Source organism: Hyperoodon ampullatus, assembly GCF_949752795.1.
Source record: "Hyperoodon ampullatus genome assembly, chromosome: 3".
Taxonomy (NCBI): Eukaryota; Metazoa; Chordata; class Mammalia; order Artiodactyla; family Ziphiidae; genus Hyperoodon; species Hyperoodon ampullatus.
This window is the reverse complement of record NC_136916.1, coordinates 19,026,773-19,044,087: the sequence shown is the minus strand read 5'-3', so window position 1 is coordinate 19,044,087 and position 17,315 is coordinate 19,026,773. Positions and strand designations below refer to the sequence as shown.

At 40.6% G+C, this 17,315-nt stretch overlaps 1 protein-coding gene across 32 annotated transcripts in view; it reads left to right on the top strand.

Annotated features, from left to right (window-relative positions):
• Window positions 1-371: 371 nt before the first annotated feature.
• ABI1 (abl interactor 1) overlaps window positions 372-17,315 on the top strand; it is a gene marked incomplete at its 5' end in the record, with an annotated part of 109,450 nt that continues 92,506 nt past the window's right edge. For all 32 annotated transcript variants that reach the window (XM_079699248.1, XM_079699241.1, XM_079699231.1 and 29 more), the window contains one exon: window positions 372-488. In XM_079699248.1, the coding sequence (XP_079555374.1) occupies window positions 372-488 (117 nt within the window). The remainder of the gene's footprint in view (window positions 489-17,315) is intronic.

The window sequence follows — 17,315 nt, the reverse complement described above, 5'->3', positions numbered from 1 at the left end:
AATTGCTCTCCTCCCGGGTCTTTTTTTTTTTGAGGTTCCCTGGACGCATGCGTTTTCGATGGGCGGCCAAGCCAGTGAGAGACTACAATTCCCAGAAGGCCATGCCAAAGTGGGGGAAAAATCCCGTGGTTGCGGGAAGGGGGAGGCAAAGACAGGAAGGCTCGCGAGAAAACGAGCTTGGGGAGGCTGCGAGAAGTGGGTGGAGGCGGGTGGAGAGCGTGAGGAGGGCGAGGAGGAGGTGCCGTCCCACAATACCAGGCGGGAGGGCGGGCAGGCGGTTTGTGTCCGGGCTGTGAGGTGCTCGGAACCTCCGCGGACCTTGCAGCCTCTGTCTCTTTAACGCGAGAGGAAGCGATGCAGAGGGGTGGAAAATGGCAGAGCTGCAGATGTTACTAGAGGAGGAGATCCCGTCTGGCAAGAGGGCGCTGATAGAGAGTTATCAGAATCTGACCCGGGTGGCGGACTACTGTGAAAACAACTACATACAGGTGAGGAGCGCGGGCGCGCGGGCGGGCGCTGCCGGCCGGGCCGAGGACCCGCCGCCGGCCGCCCGAGTGACCAGCCCACTGGGCGGGGTGGGGAACTACCTAACCTCAGCGGCAGCCCCAACCCCAGCCCCAGTCGGGGAGAGAGCGGGTGGCCGGGCTGCAATACAGGAAGTGGCCGTGGTGGTTGAAACCCATAGAAGCGGAGAGAGAAAATGGGCGAAGGAGCCCGGAGCCGCGGCCGCCGCGGTCCGGCGCCCCCCTGCCGTCCGCCTCCCCGCGGGCTCGGCCCCCCGAGCCGCGCTGCCCCCCGGCCGCCCTCCACCCGCCGGCCTTCCGTCCCGGAGCCCCCCGCCGCCGCCCCGCCGCCTCTCCGCCGGCCGAGGGTCTCGGACCGGGCGAGCGAGCGGAGAGCAGAGGGCCGGGACGAGGCTCGGGGAGGAGCGGCAGGAACGAGAGGAGAAGCGGGGGGTGCGTCGGGGGAGGGTGGGTGGGGGCGAGAGTATGTCAGTTCAGCCCAGAGGGTGTGTCTTTTATTTATTTATTTATTTTTAAAATTTGTCGTGAGTCACATCACACAGACCTCCCCCGAGGAGAGGAGGAAGCGGGTGGGGAGCGAGAGAGGGCGTAGAAGATAAGTTAAATCTCCGAATTCCGTTAATTGAAGGTTTGTAAATCTGCCTGCCTATCCGTTTTCAAGTCGGGTTTTCTCCCCTCGTCTCATCATTTTCACTTCCGCCCCCACCGTAATGTATTCTAGAGGTTGTTAGGGCGGTCGTTAGTGTAAAGCACAAATTATCCTTAACTGCTTGGAAAAATGGCTTCAATACTCTCTGTTCCCCAAAAGTTCTTGAACTGCTGGCTTCTTAAGTAACTTAACTTAAAATAGAATGGTGTAATCGCCGGTTGCTTTTTTCCTGAGGTTTCTCTCTTTACAGTACATGTAGAGAATGAATCCCCGAACTAGAACCAGAACGTCAAATACGTCATTCTAAATTTTTTAGAAAATTCTTGGGACCTTATCTATGGCAGATGGTTGGTTGTTTGCTTTTATTTTATTGATTGAAAGTGAATTATGTTGTGTGGTAGTTTGGTTTGTAGATCTTTAACTGCGTAAACTAACAGTTTGCAGTAGAAGCAAATAAAAGTAGCAGAGTCCTTTATATCAATGTAATGGCACCAAAAATTCGCTTGTTAGTGGTAAGGCATGACCAAAACGTGCTTTCAGAGGCTGGGGTTATTGCAGTTCAGAACTAAAGTATTTATAGAAATGCATCCCACGTGATTATCATTTTTAAGAACCAGTGGTTTCTGTGTTGGCAGATGCTTTTCCTCTATTTTTAGAAGGAGATACTGTTTTCAGAATATTTTGAATGTTTCTCAATTTCCATATCAGTAACATTGTATCTTCAGTAGCACTACTAGGAGTTCATCTCATAAATTTTTTCAAGCTTTTACTTTAGGAATTCCGCTGATAAACTTGTTGAACCCCTGCCACATCTACTGTATTACTTGTTTTTGCAAACTTTATATTTAGCTTTTAAAAAAATCTAAAATCTAGTAGAAATGTGGATATAGTTTTCAAGCAGAAAAGTTTTCTGTAGTTTGTCGATATTAAAAATAAACACGTTTTATTCAACTTCACATGAAGAACCTTAAAATTGAAGTGAATCTCAGTTTGCTGAAGGTTTTAAAGATTTTGAAAGTCAGAGCGAGAGCACAGGAAGTTATATTGCCCCCTTTCTAGAAAAGTCATTTCTTTGTAGAAGTCAGCAGATAGGCACTTCATAAAGGGGTGGCTTCTTTTCGTTTTGCATGTTGGGAAATCTGACATACATAGTGTGGTAACTGCTACGTGTTGGCCAATGCAAACGTGTTTTAACCTGTCTGTTGGCTATTTCTTTTTCAGGTAGTTGTGTGCTGTAAGTTTTTTTTCCCCCTGACCCTTTTCTTTTCCCCTCTTGCCATCGTAATTTTGAAGCACTTTAAAATTTCATTATATCCCTAATTAAATAAATCATGTTGTTTCTCACGTAGTCTTTTAAGCATGTTAGTACCATGATGCCAAGATCCACTGTCACTGGCCCCAAGTTTTTTTGGTGGTCCTAAACTTGACACCAGTGAGATATTTAGAAATACTGGGGGGGAAAAAGAATGAAATTCATACACAGCACTGTAATAGCTTTTAAACTTTGGGCTGCATGAAGCTGGCCACTAGCTCCCTTCCCAGGAGGCTGAGACAGGGTCACGCTCTGACAGGCTCAGAAGATGATGAGCAGTTGGTGGAAGTTGATGTGGTGGTAGCTGATTTCGTGATGTGCTGTGGTACTGTGAAGAGGGAACAAATAGTACTAGAAATATCCATTTAGGCGTCTTTTGAAATCTCTCTGTATCCCTTCTGTGACCGATTGGATAAGGGCTAACACCCTATGTAAACATACCTTCTCTTGGGGAAGGTATATGGTCACTTGTGTTTTGAGAATTTTTTTATACCCAAGGTGAGTTAAATTATTGCCTGAGTGATTTTTATCCTGAGAATTTACTTTTCATTTTGTTGTTTTCCTACAGTTTGGAAGTACAGTTCAGGTAAGGTGTTTAGCTGGCAAGTTCTTTTGGCTGTAGTGCAATTGAGTCCTTGAGCACTTTATTAGCTCTTTTGGTCTTGTTGACTTTAATTATTAAATTGTTTTATTAATAGCAAAACTTCTCAGAAGAGTCCACTATCTTAAAAAGGACAGGGTTTTTGAAATTCTTACAGGAAAATAATATTCAAAATAGAGAGTGTGCTTTATATAAACATTTGTATAGACATAAAGAAAAATCTTTGCCTTTTCCCACCTTTAGTTTGAATTTTCTGGTGGATTGTGTCAAGGACAGTCACTCTTCAACTTGAAGAGTTGTTTGTTTATCTGGCCAGTTCTCTTTGCTCTACTTTAGGGTCCATACCGCCTTTGTTATGGGGATTATTTTGAGGAATAGGAAGGAGGTCTAAGTGAAAAGGAGTAGAAACTGCTTACGAAAGGTTTCTCAGCATAGGTTGGGTAAGGACAGAAAAGTCTTCCTTATAGCTTAACTTTTTAATTTAATTTTTTCCCCGGAATTTCGCCAACAGGGGCTTGTTTGGGTTAACAAGTATATCCTAAAGTCTGGGAAGATGAAGGGGATGTCATCAGTGAGCTACTTAATTTAGCTTGATTTCCTCCACTCATGACATCAGTTTATATTCATTTGCTCGTTATACCCATGTGATCTTGGAAGGCAGATAATTTTTTGAGGGGGAGCACTTTAGAGTAGGTAAGAGCTGACATTTTTGGTACTGTACAGTTTATATTCCCGTTTATAAACTAATGTCACTTAATTATTACAATAATTATGATCTTTTTTCTTTCTTTCTTCCTTTTTTTTTTTAAACAAATGAGCAATGTGAGGTTCAGAGACATTGAATACCTAGCCTAAAGTCCCATATCTTGTATGAGATGGTGCCTAGAATCAAACCCAGATTTTCTGATTCTGTATCCTAAGTGGATAAAAAGAATGTATGAAGAGGGTAATAGAAAAGGGAAGAGTAACTTGCTTCTACTTATTGAGTACCTACTCTTTCACAGTCTGTGCTGGTTGAATTGTATTACCTTTAATCCTTACAAAAACTCTCTGTGATAGGCAGTATTCTCTTCCAGATGAGGAAATTGGGACTCGGAAAAGTTAAATGAATTTTTGTTTGATCCTACAGTTAGGGATTGGCAGTCAGGATTTCTCCCTAACTCTTGACAGCCTCCATAGGCTATGCTCTTTCCATATCACCTGTCTCCAGATGCGAATGAGTCTAGAACTCAGACTAGTTCAGAAATGTCATGGAATAGACTCTTGTGGATCATGCCTGGGAACCTAACAACTATTTTACTATTGTTTCCTGTGAGTTCCAAGTTGTAATATAAGAACAGGTATGTTTGTAATTTGGGGACTTGCCCGATCACAAAAGATGGTAGCTTTGGCACTTGAAGTATTGAATTACAGGAATCATAGGCTAGTTTTTCACTGAGCTCAGTGGATCCTCTTCTTCTCTTGTGCATCTTTGCCTTTTTTTTTTTTTTTCTGTTCTGAATCAGCTTTGCAATTGTGATAAGGAAATTTGTAGAAGAATTAGTAGAAGTTAGCAAAACAAAAAATGTCTTGAAATATTTTGGGTAGTTCTGATTTCCACACAAACTATGTTCAGGTAAAGATGTCAAAGTGCTTGCGGAGATTAGGACAGATTGGAAATGGTAGCAATCTTACTTGCACTTGGAAGTTTGAGTAAAACACTGGCTAGCAAAATTAGAGGTATAGGTTGGAAATCTAAATGAATTAAACAGGGTTTTAGTAATGTACAACATGGTAACTCTAGTTAATAATACTGTATTGTATAATTGCTACTAGAGTAGATCTAAAAAGTTCTCACCACAAGAAAGAAAAAGAAAAAAATTTTTTTTAATTTGTGTGGTGTTTAATGTTAACTGGACTTATTGTGGTGACCATTTTGCTGTATATACAAATAGTGAATTATTATATTGTACGCCTGAAACTAATATGGTATTATATGTCAATCATATCTCAATAAACAAAATAAAATGGGATTTTAGATAATTTTATGGAAAATCCTCAGTTAATTGTTAGATTGACCTATATCATGGCATAACATTAATTAAACATTAATGCTGCTGTCAAGCAGGCAGAATCTGACCTTGCATATTAGGTCTTAATGAAAGTCCATTCATCTCTCTTTTTTTCCTTTTGTAACTATAATATAATAAGAACTTTACGTGTGGTACTGTGATCTAGTTCTGGTGTGTTTAGATCCTCAGTTTTAGTATGTTTGTATCTTTAGAAGAGGGTTTTTTTTTAAGAAAATGATTGAAAGAATCCCTTAGGATAAGAACACTTTTCTAATTACTCTTATGTGCTTCTGCTTTCTCCAGTTGGTTCTGATAGCTGAAGAATGCTAATACTCCTTTTTTTTTTTTTTTTTTTTTTTTTGCGGTACACGGGCCTCTCACTGTTGTGGCCTCTCCCGTTGCGGAGCACAGGCTCCGGATGCGCAGGCTCAGCGGACACGGCTCACGGGTCCAGCCGCTCCGCGGCATGTGGGATCCTCCCGGACCGGGGCACGAACCCGCGTTCCCTGCATCGGCAGGCGGACTCTCAACCACTGCACCACCAGGGAAGCCCAATGCTAATACTCCTTGAGGTAGAAAAGAGGTATTTGGGCAATTTTGATTCTGATCTATGACCATTTATTTATTTATTGGCCGTGCTGCGAGGCATGTGGGAATCTTAGTTCCCTGACCAGGGATCCCCCCTGCACTGGAAGCTCGGAGTCTTAACCACTGGACAGCCAGGGAAGTCCCTCTGTGGCCATTTAGAATAACTGTATCTTCAGTTAAATTATGTCCTAGGAATTAGAAATTTGTGAGTTAATAGGCAAGAATGTATTAGCTAGAGAAGAAGAGTGCTAATATTGGGACAAGAGTTTGAGTCAGACATTAGAGGAGATTGTGTAGATGTAATTCCATGAAAATAGTGTTGGTAAGAAAAGTAAGGTAAAAGTGACAGTTGAAAGCTAATTTTGGAGCATTTAAACGTTTGAATTTGGGGGGAGCTATATATTTTTTCTAATGTCTTTTTGTGTTGATTGTAATTTTCACTGAAGTTATGGTTTGACTTTTGAAGAATAATAGTCAAACCCTGGGGCTACAAACTTTTTAGACCTTAATATTTATTTAATAAGACACCATCCTAAAAAATACGGGATTTTTAAAAAAAGTATGGTATTGAGAAAATGGCAATTATTTGATTTTGGAAAATGGCAATTACTGGATTTTGTTTTTAAAGGAGATAGCTAACCTGATGATTTTAACTGTAAACATTAATTCCATAGAAAGGAGACTTGAAGTTTTTTAGTATTACCACTCTGTGTCAACCCAAATAGGTACACTTAACTAACTAATTTACTAATTTTCTTCATTTACAAAATGAAATTTTCTGAGAAATAGTTGGTAGTGAACTAGTATTTGTGAAAAAAACCTGGAAGCAAAACAAAACATCCTAAGGAAGATAATGTTTATTTGTTATCAAATAGATTCTAATTTTGATACGCATCTGTGCTTAGCAAGTTCAGCAAATGTTTGTGGAATTGTGATTTATATCAACTAAAGAATATTGGCAGTACCATCTCAGGTATAGCTTAAAGTATAAGGAAACCATTTAAAGTCTTATTTTACTAATTTTTAGCACAGTAATTAAAAACTCATATACCCAGATGTGGAGAGAACGGCATAATGAACCCCGACGTGTTCAACATCCAGCTTTAACAATTACCAACTCATGGCCAGTCTCCTTTCATCTGTAATCCTCTCCTGTCTGTCTGTCATTATTGTAAAGTCCATCTTTGATGTATTATTTCATCCGTAAATATTTTAGTACGTATCTCTAAAAGATAAAAGGCTTATTTAAATCCATTGCACAATTTCTATATGTGGGGGAAAAGATAATGAATGTTATTATGATTTATTTATGACAATAAGGAGTAGAAAGCTTTAAAATAGTTAACGTATTTTAAGTTTACAATTTTGTTAGTAATTCCTGCCATAGGTTGATTAGAACATAGCTATATTATCTGCTTCATAATAGAATTTAAAAAATTGAGCTGTAAGTCATATAATGTAAAACCAACCATTTTAAAGCATACAGTTCAGTGGTATTTAGTGCATTCACAGTGTTCTGCAACCACCGCCTCGATGTATTCTAAAACATTTTCATCACTCCTCGGGAAAGCCCATACCTGTTAAGTAGTTTGTCCCCATCCCACCCCGCCGGCACCTGGCATCCATCAGTTTGCCTTGTTTCTGTGAATTTACCTATTCTATATATTTCATATGAATGGAATTATACAATACATGGCCTTTTGTGTCTCTTTCACTTATATAAAGCGTAATGTTTTCAAGGTTCATTCACTTGGTAGCATGTATTAGTACTATATTCCTTTTTATGGCTTAGTAATATTCTAGTGTATGTATATTATACCACATTTTGTTTATTCATTCATCCTTTGATGGACATTTGGGTTGTTTCTACCTTTTGGCTGTTGTGAATAGTACTGCTATGAATATTCATGTACAGTATTTGTGTGCCTGTTTTCAGTTCTTTTCCATATATACACCTAGGAGTCCTTCATAGTGGTGTTTTGTTGTGAAATACATAATTACCTAATTTTGTATGTAGAGAATTTTGAATTTCTACCATTGTACTGCAGTGTTAAGAAGGAATTCCAGGCATGAACATACACTCAGAACTTCAGTGTGAATTAAAGCTTGGAGCCTAATTTTCCACTTTATATGTGAAGTTAATTTTCCCCCTGATTACCAAAGTAATATCAAATATGGTAATTGCACGAATTTTAAACTTTTTAGACATATACATAGCTTAGACAGGACAAGTCCCTTGTAATATCACTCACATATACAGCTTTTAACGAATATATCTAAACTTTATGTTGTACAATTGGTAAACTCATATTGCTGATAATAAGGCAGAAAGTATTTCAGTTATAGTATATTTTAAAATTAAAAAATTCTAACACTTCTGTGAGATTATCTAATTATTAAGTCAGATGTGAATTATATTCTTATTTAGAGCTTCAGTGAGGCATAGTACATAAGATGTGCAGTTGGATATTCTCAACTGCTTTTGATTGGAGCAAAATTTTATTATTTATCTCCTTGAAACTTAAAGGAAACAAAAATACTAACGTTAATGAAAAAGTGTATTACTGAAAAACTTTAATTTACCTTTAGTTTGTTTCCTGACTTTATGTTTAATTACTGTTAGTAATTTCTTTTTTTTTTTTTTTGCTGTACGTGGGCCTCTCACTGCCGTGGCCTCTCCCGTTGCGGAGCACAGGCTCCGGACACACAGGCTCCGCGGCCATGGCTCGCGGGCCCAGCCGCTCCGCGGCATGTGGGATCTTCCGGGATCGGGGCACGAACCCGCGTCCCCTGCATCGGCAGGCGGACTCTCAACCACTGCGCCACCAGGGAAGCCCCACTGTTAGTAATTTCTACATGCTGTGATAAAATTGGGTTTGGTAAATTTTATTTTCTATTTTCTTGAAAGGCAAGTGTGGTACTTTGTGAGAACCCTTTTTATTTGGGCCATGGGGAATTAATGCCCTCTACTTAAACACCAGAAAGGTATGTAATGCAGCATATGGAGAAAGATACTTCTTAGTTCAAATATTGGCAACCTAAGACTTGTAGTAACAAACACTTTAAGAAGGCAGTGTAGGGCTTCCCTGGTGGCGCAGTGGTTGAGAGTCCGCCTGCTGATGCAGGGGACGCGGGTTCGTGCCCTGGTCTGGGAGGATCCCACATGCGCGGAGAGGCTGGGCCCATGAGCCATGGCCGCTGAGCCTGCGCGTCCAGAGCCTGTGCTTTGCAACGGGAGAGGCCACAACAGTGAGAGGCCCGCGTACCGCAAAAAAAAAAAAAGAAGGCAGTGTAGTGGAAAGGATTGATTAGTGCCATTTAAAAATCATGGTTACCACTCAGAAGTGAGCCCTCAGTATAGCCCAGCAATCCCACTATCTTTTTCCAAGTCATTTAATTTAATTAAATTAATTAATTTATTTTTTGGCTGCATTGGGTTTTCGTTGCTGTGCGCTGGCTTTTCTCTAGTTGTGGAGAGCAGTGGCTACTCTTCTTTGGGGTGCAGGGGCTTCTCGTTGTGGTGGCTTCTCTTGTTGTGGAACACAGGCTCTAGGTGCACAGGCTTCAGTAGTTGTGGCACGTGGGCTCAGTAGTTGTGGCTTGAAGGCTCTAGAGCGCAGGCTCAGTAGTTGTGGTGCACAGGCTTAGTTGCTCTGCGGCATGTGGGATCTTCCCGGACCAGGGCTTGAACCCATGTCCCCCTCATTGGCAGGCAGATTCTTTTTTTTTTTTTTTTAAATAAATTTATTTATTTATTTTTGGCTGTATTGGGTCTTCATTTCTGTGCGAGGGCTTTCACTAGTTGCAGCGAGCGGGGGCCACTCTTCATCGTGGTGCACGGGCCTCTCACTATCGCGGCCTCTCTTGTTGCCGAGCACAGGCTCCAGACGCACAGGCTCAGTAGCTGTGGCTCATGGGCCCAGTTGCTCTGCGGCATGTGGGATCTTCCCAGACCAGGGCTCGAACCCATGTCCCCTGCATTGGCAGGCAGGTTCTCAACCACTGCACCACCAGGGAAGCCCTGGCAGGCAGATTCTTAACCACTGCGCCACCAGGGAAGTCCTTCCACGTCATTTTACACCATATACTGTTTTAAATTTTCTCTTCCCTTTTAAAATCTCTTTCCTTTCTCATCTTTTATTTCATAGAGAAACTAGACCTCGTTGTATACGACATGTACTTTCTTACCACTACATTTCCAAGCCTACTGGTGTCCTCATTCGTTCTATTCTGCTTCTTTCTTGTAATGGAGGAGAGGTGTCCTTCCTCCTAGCTAAGGTCAGTCCTTATCTTTGCTCTGGGTCCCATCCTTGCTTGCCTTTTTAGAAACCTTACACTTCTCATATCTTTATTTCTTCTCTCTTTACTGATTTTGTGCAGTCAGAATCGAAACATCTCAAGCCTCTTGATCAGTGTTTAGTTCTTTTCTTGCTTGTTTTCTCAGCGTCACTTCACACAATTGATCATACCCTTTTTTTTTTTTAAACCTAATTCTTTGGCTTCTGTGATGGCATTCTTTTCTACTTTTTCCTGTTACTGTCTGGCCCTTTGTTCTCTTTTACCTTGAAATATTACAGTGACTTTGTATGAGCTCCTTTCTACACCTACCACCTTAGCTGTTTTAGTTATTCCCATCTGAATGATCTCTCTTCCACTGCAGTTTCCATCCATGTATCTGCTTGTTTGAGTCACAGGTACCTCAGACTTGTAGGAACTGAACTCATCACCTGTCCCCAGTCTCTCCTACTCCTTACTTTCCATTGACTCATGCACTCGAAAGCCGGGCATCGTTCTTGGCTCCTCCATTATTCTTTCCTGGCACCTCCTTCCCCAGCTACCACTACTGATTCATCTGTACCAGGTCCTGTTGAATCTTCTTCTTAAATTTGTCTATTCCATCTCCTAGTGTAAAGCTTAGAAAACTGCTGTAGCTTCTGTCTTCTTTACATCACCACACATCCCCCTCTGATCACCTCCCTATTATCCACACTGTGCCACTTGAGTGTCACTTTCAAAATGGAAATCTGATCATGTCACTTCCCTGCTTAAAAGTTAGTCAGTGATTCCTCATAAATATGCAGTTTCACAGTGAGGCCTATTAGGCCATATATAGTATAGCTCCTGTCTTTCTAGTCTTACTGCATTCATCCCATTACCCTCGTCTTACCAGTCATATTGGCCTTTCCGTTTTTGAAATTTTGGTTTTTTCTGCCTTTGCAAATGTTCTCTGACTAGAAAACTTGTTCCTCTTGGTCTGAATATTACTCATTTGTCAGGTCTTATAGTTCAGATGAAAAATTACTATATTCATTCATTCATTCTTCATTTGATCAAAATCCTTTGAGTACCTACTAACTGTCAGGTACTATCCTAGGTACCACAGATAGAATAGTGAGTGAGGCCAAGTTCCTACCTTTAGGAAGTTTTCATTACAGAGAGGAGGGGACAGATAATTAACTCCTCCCCCCCCCCAAAAAAAGACTTTCACATTGGAAGTAGAAAATTTAGAAAATAAAATAGGGTGACAGGATAAAGAAAATTGGGATCGGGAAGGGGGACTTCTTTAGCTTGGGAAGTAGGAAGTGATACTCTGGAGGTGACATTTGATTTGAGACCTAGAGGGTAGATAGGGCATCTTCTATGTGAAGATATAAGGAAAAGGCAAGTGCAAAGGCTCTGAGACTGGAAAAATCTTTGTAAGGGTAATGTCTAGAGGGTTGTTACTGAGAGGGAGACTAGGAGGAGAGAGGTCAGAGAGATTGTCAGGGGCCAGATCGTGTAGGGCCTTGGAGGCTTTGAAAAATGGTTGGATTTTATTCCAGGTGTGATGGGGTTATCATTAGAGTACTTGATTTACTTTTTCTTTAAAATTTATTTAATTTATTTATTTTTATTTTTGGCTGTGTTAGGTCTTAATTGTTGCACGGGGGCTTTCTCTCTAGTTGTGGGGGCTACTCTTCATTGTGGTGTGCGTGCTTCTCATTGCGGTAGCTTCTCTTGTTGGGGAGCACAGGCCCTAGAGCGTGTGGGCTTCGGTAGTTGTGGCACGTGGGCTCAGTAGTTGTGGCGCACGGGCTTAGTTGCTCCGCGGCATGTGGGATCTTCCCGGACCAGGGCTCGAACCCGTGCCCCCTGCATTGGCAGGCGGATTCTTAACCACTGCGCCACCAGGGAAGTCCCTTGATTTACTTTTTGAAAGAATCATTCAGGCTACTGAGTGGAAAACATATTGAAGGGAAGGCAAGAGCAGAATTACCAGCAGGGAGGGGATTGTACTAGTCTAAGCAGGAAATGAGAATTGCCTGTACTTTAAGTGGCGGGGTGAGGAATTGAGGGGAGAGGTTGGATATTTTTGAGGCAGAGCTGAAGAGGACTTACTGGTGGATTGGATGTGAGGGAAAGAGGAATGTTAAGGATGACTCCTAGTTTAAATTGTTTTCCTAACTATGTCAGTGGATGGTAGCACATGGACAGGAGGATACCAAGAGTACTGCTGTGGATGTGTGTTAAGTCTGCATTATATTAGACAATGAAATAGATAGGCCAGATGGTCTTTCTGGAATTTAGGGAGGAGTCAGAGTTAGAGATCCATGTTTAGGACTCATCACAGAATACATTAGCACTGTCTCATGGAAATATAATGTGAGACACATATCTAATTTAAAATTTTTCTAATAACCACATTTAAAAAGTATGAAGAAATAGGTTGAAATTAATTTTAATAACATTTTATTTAACCCAGTGCATCCAAAATATAATTATTTCAATAAGTAATCAACATAAATAGTTTGTTAGGGACTTCCCTGGTGGCACAGTGGTTAAGAATCCGCCTGCCAATGCAGGGGACACGGGTTCGAGCCCCGGTCCGGGAAGATCCCACATGCCGTGGAGCAACTAAGCCCGTGTACCACAACTACTGAGCTTGTGCTCTAGAGCCTGCGAGCCACAACTCCTGAGCCTGCATGCCACAACTACTGAGCTTGCGCTCTAGAGCCTGCGAGCCACAACTACTGAGCCCGCATGCCAAAACTACTGAAGCCCGCACACCTAGAGCCCGTGCTCTGCAACAAGAGAAGCCACTGCAGTGAGAAGCCTGAGCACCGCATTGAAGAGTAGCCCTCGCTTGCCGCAACTAGAGAAAGCCCACGCACAGCAACGAAGACCCAACACAGCCAAAATTAAAAATAAATAAATGTATATTAAAAAATAGTTTGTTAATGAGATATTTTATTCTTTTTTTTTTTACATTCTTTTTAAAGTACTAAATTTTGGAATCTGATGTGTGTTTTATACTCGCAGCACATCTTAGTTGCGACATAGACAGTGAAAAACTGGGACGATTAGTGCGTGGGAAGTCCCATGAAATGTAAGGATAGTTGGAATCGAGGTACTAGAGTAAACTGCAGAGATAGAAGTTGGATATTTAGAATGTGGGATTTTTAAAGTCTGTATTTTTGGAAATGGTGTAATTACTAGTGATGACCATGGGAGGTTTTGACAGTGATGAAGAAAAAATGGAAGAAAAAATTGTTTTAGTTCAGGAAGTCAAATGACTGAGAGACAAGAGTTTTGGGTGGATTATCTGAGTGAATGTTGCCATCACTAAGAATATGATAGGAATAGTGATGAATTAGTGAGTCCTTAGAGAAGGAGGGGAGTGATGAGGATGTTGGTGGATGACAGCAATAAGGTTTCTTTCTTTTTTTTTTTTTAAATTCAACAGCATAACATTTTTTTTTTGCTTTATAACAGATTTAATCAGTTATACATATACATATGTTCCCATATCCCCTCCCTTTTGCATCTCCCTCCCACCCTCCCTATCACACCCCTCTAGGTGGTCACAAAGCACCAAGCTGATCTCCCTGTGCTATGCGGCTGCTTCCCACTAGCTATCTACCTTACGTTTGGTAGTGTATATATGTCCATGCCGCTCTTTCACTTTGTCACAGCTTACCCTTCCCCCTCCCCATATCCTCAAGTCCATTCTCTAGTAGGTCTGTGTCTTTATTCCTGTCTTACCCCTGTGTTCTTCATGACATTTTTTTTTCTTAAATTCCATATATATGTGTCAGCATACAGTATTTGTCTTTCTCTTTCTGACTTACTTCACTCTGTATGACAGACTCTAGGTCCATCCACCTCATTACAAATAGTTCAATTTCATTTCTTTTTATGGCTAAGTAATATTCCATTGTATATATGTGCCACATCTTCTTTACCCATTCATCCGATGATGGACACTTAGGTCGTTTCCATCTCCGGGCTATTGTAAATAGGGCTGCTATGAACATTTTGGTGCATGTCTCTTTTTGAATTAAGGTTTTCTCAGGGTATATGCCCAGTAGTGGGATTGCTGGGTCATATGGTAGTTCTATTTGTAGTTTTTTAAGGAAGCTCCATACCGTTCTCCATAGTGGCTGTACCAATTCACATTCCCACCAGCAGTGCAAGAGTGTTCCCTTTTTTCCACACCCTCTCCAGCATTTATTGTTTCTAGATTTTTTGATGATGGCCATTCTGACTGGTGTGAGATGATATCTCATTGTAGTTTTGATTTGCATTTCTCTAATGAGTAAAGATGTTGAGCATCCTTTCATGTGTTTGTTGGCAGTCTGTATATCTTCTGTGGATAAATGTCTATTTAGGTCTTCTGCCCATTTTTGGATTGTGTTGTTTGTTTTTTTGTTATTGAGCTGCATGAGCTGCTTATAAATTTTGGAGATTAATCCTTTGTCAGTTGCTTCATTTGCAAATATTTTCTCCCATTCTGAGGGTTGGCTTTTGGTCTTGTTTATGGTTTCCTTTGCTGTGCAAAAGCTTTTAAGTTTCATTAGGTCCCATGTGTTTATTTTTGTCTTTATTTCCATTTCTCTAGGAGGTGGGTCAAAAAGGATCTTGCTGTGATTTATGTCATAGAGTGTTCTGCCTATGTTTTCCTCTAAGAGTTTGATAGTGTCTGGCCTTACATTTAGGTCTTTAATCCATTTTGAGCTTATTTTTGTGTATGGTGTTAGGGAGTGATCTAATCTCATACTTTTACATGTCCCTATCCAGTTTTCCCAGCACCACTTATTGAAGAGACTGTCCTTTCTCCACTGTACATTCCTGCCTCCTTTATCAAAGATAAGGTGACCATATGTCCGTGGGTTTATCTCTGGGCTTTCTATCCTGTTCCATTGATCTATCTTTCTGTTTTTGTGCCAGTACCATACTGTCTTGATTACTGTAGCTTTGTAGTATAGTCTGAAGTCAGGGAGCCTGATTCCTCCAGCTCCATTTTTCGTTCTCAAGATTGCTTTGGCTATTCGGGGTCTTTTGTGTTTCCATACAAATTGTGAAATTTTTTGCTCTAGTTCTGTGAAAAATGCCAGTGGTAGTTTGATAGGGATTGCATTGAATCTGTAGATTGCTTTGGGTAGTAGAGTCATTTTCACAATGTTGATTCTTCCAATCCAAGAACATGGTACATCTCTCCATCTATTTGTATCATCTTTAATTTCTTTCATCAGTGTCTTATAATTTTCTGCATACAGGTCTTTGTCTCCTTAGGTAGGTTTATTCCTAGATATTTTATTCTTTTTGTTGCAATGGTAAATGGGAGTGTTTCCTTGATTTCACTTTCAGATTTTTCATCATTAGTATATAGGAATGCCAGAGATTTCTGTGCATTAATTTTGTATCCTGCTACTTTACCAAATTCATTGATTAGCTCTAGTAGTTTTCTGGTAGCATCTTTAGGATTCTCTATGTATAGTATCATGTCATCTGCAAACAGTGACAGCTTTACTTCTTCTTTTCCGATTTGGATTCCTTTTATTTCCTTTTCTTCTCTGATTGCTGTGGCTAAAACTTCCAAAACTATGTTGAATAAGAGTGGTGAGAGTGGGCAACCTTGTCTTGTTCCTGATCTTAGTGGAAATGGTTTCAGTTTTTCACCATTGAGGACGATGCTGGCTGTGGGTTTGTCATATATGGCCTTTATTATGTTGAGGAAAGTTCCCTCTATGCCTACTTTCTGCAGGGTTTTTATCATAAATGGGTGTTGAATTTTGTCGAAAGCTTTCTCTGCATCTATTGAGATGATCATATGGTTTTTCTCCTTCAATTTGTTAATATGGTGTATCACGTTGATTGATTTGCGTATATTGAAGAATCCTTGCATTCCTGGAATAAACCCCACTTGATCATGGTGTATGATCCTTTTAATGTGCTGTTGGATTCTGTTTGCTAGTATTTTGTTGAGGATTTTTGCATCTATGTTCATCAGTGATATTGGCCTGTAGTTTTCTTTCTTTGTGACATCCTTGTCTGGTTTTGGTATCAAGGTGATGGTGGCCTCGTAGAATGAGTTTGGGAGTGTTCCTCCCTCTGCTATATTTTGGAAGAGTTTGAGAAGGATAGGTGTTAGCTCTTCTCTAAATGCTTGATAGAATTCGCCTGTGAAGCCATCTGGTCCTGGACTTTTGTTTGTTGGAAGATTTTTTTTTTTTTTTTTTTAAGTCCCATTTTCTTTTTTTTTTTTTTTTTTTTTTTTTTAATTTTTATTTTTATTTTTATTTTTTGCTTTATCACAAATTTAATCAGTTATATGTATACATATGTTCCCATATCCCCTCCCTTTTGCGTCTCCCTCCCACCCTCCCTATCCCACCCCTCCAGGCGGTCACAAAGCACCGAGCTGATCTCCCTGTGCTATGCGGCTGCTTCCCACTAGCTATCTACCTTACGTTTGGTAGTGTATATATGTCCATGCCGCTCTTTCACTTTGTCACAGCTTACCCTTCCCCCTCCCCATATCCTCAAGTCCATTCTCTAGTAGGTCTGTGTCTTTATTCCTGTCTTACCCCTATGTTCTTCATGACCTTTTTTTTTTCTTAAATTCCATATATATGTGTCAGCATACAGTATTTGTCTTTCTCTTTCTGACTTACTTCACTCTGTATGACAGACTCTAGGTCCATCCACCTCATTACAAATAGTTCAATTTCATTTCTTTTTATGGCTGAGTAATATTCCATTGTATGTATGTGCCACATCTTCTTTACCCATTCATCCGATGATGGACACTTAGGTTGTTTCCATCTCCGGGCTATTGTAAATAGGGCTGCTATGAACATTTTGGTACATGTCTCTTTTTGAATTATGGTTTTCTCAGGGTATATGCCCAGTAGTGGGATTGCAGGGTCATATGGTAGTTCTATTTGTAGTTTTTTAAGGAACCTCCATACCGTTCTCCATAGTGGCTGTACCAATTCACATTCCCACCAGCAGTGCAAGAGTGTTCCCTTTTTTCCACACCCTCTCCAGCATTTATTGTTTCTAGATTTTTGATGATGGCCATTCTGACTGGTGTGAGATGATATCTCATTGTAGTTTTGATTTGCATTTCTCTAATTAGTAAAGATGTTGAGCATCCTTTCATGTGTTTGTTGGCAGTCTGTATATCTTCTGTGGAGAAATGTCTATTTAGGTCTTCTGCCCATTTTTGGATTGGGTTGTTTGTTTTTTTGTTATTGAGCTGCATGAGCTGCTTATAAATTTTGGAGATTAATCCTTTGTCAGTTGCTTCATTTGCAAATATTTTCTC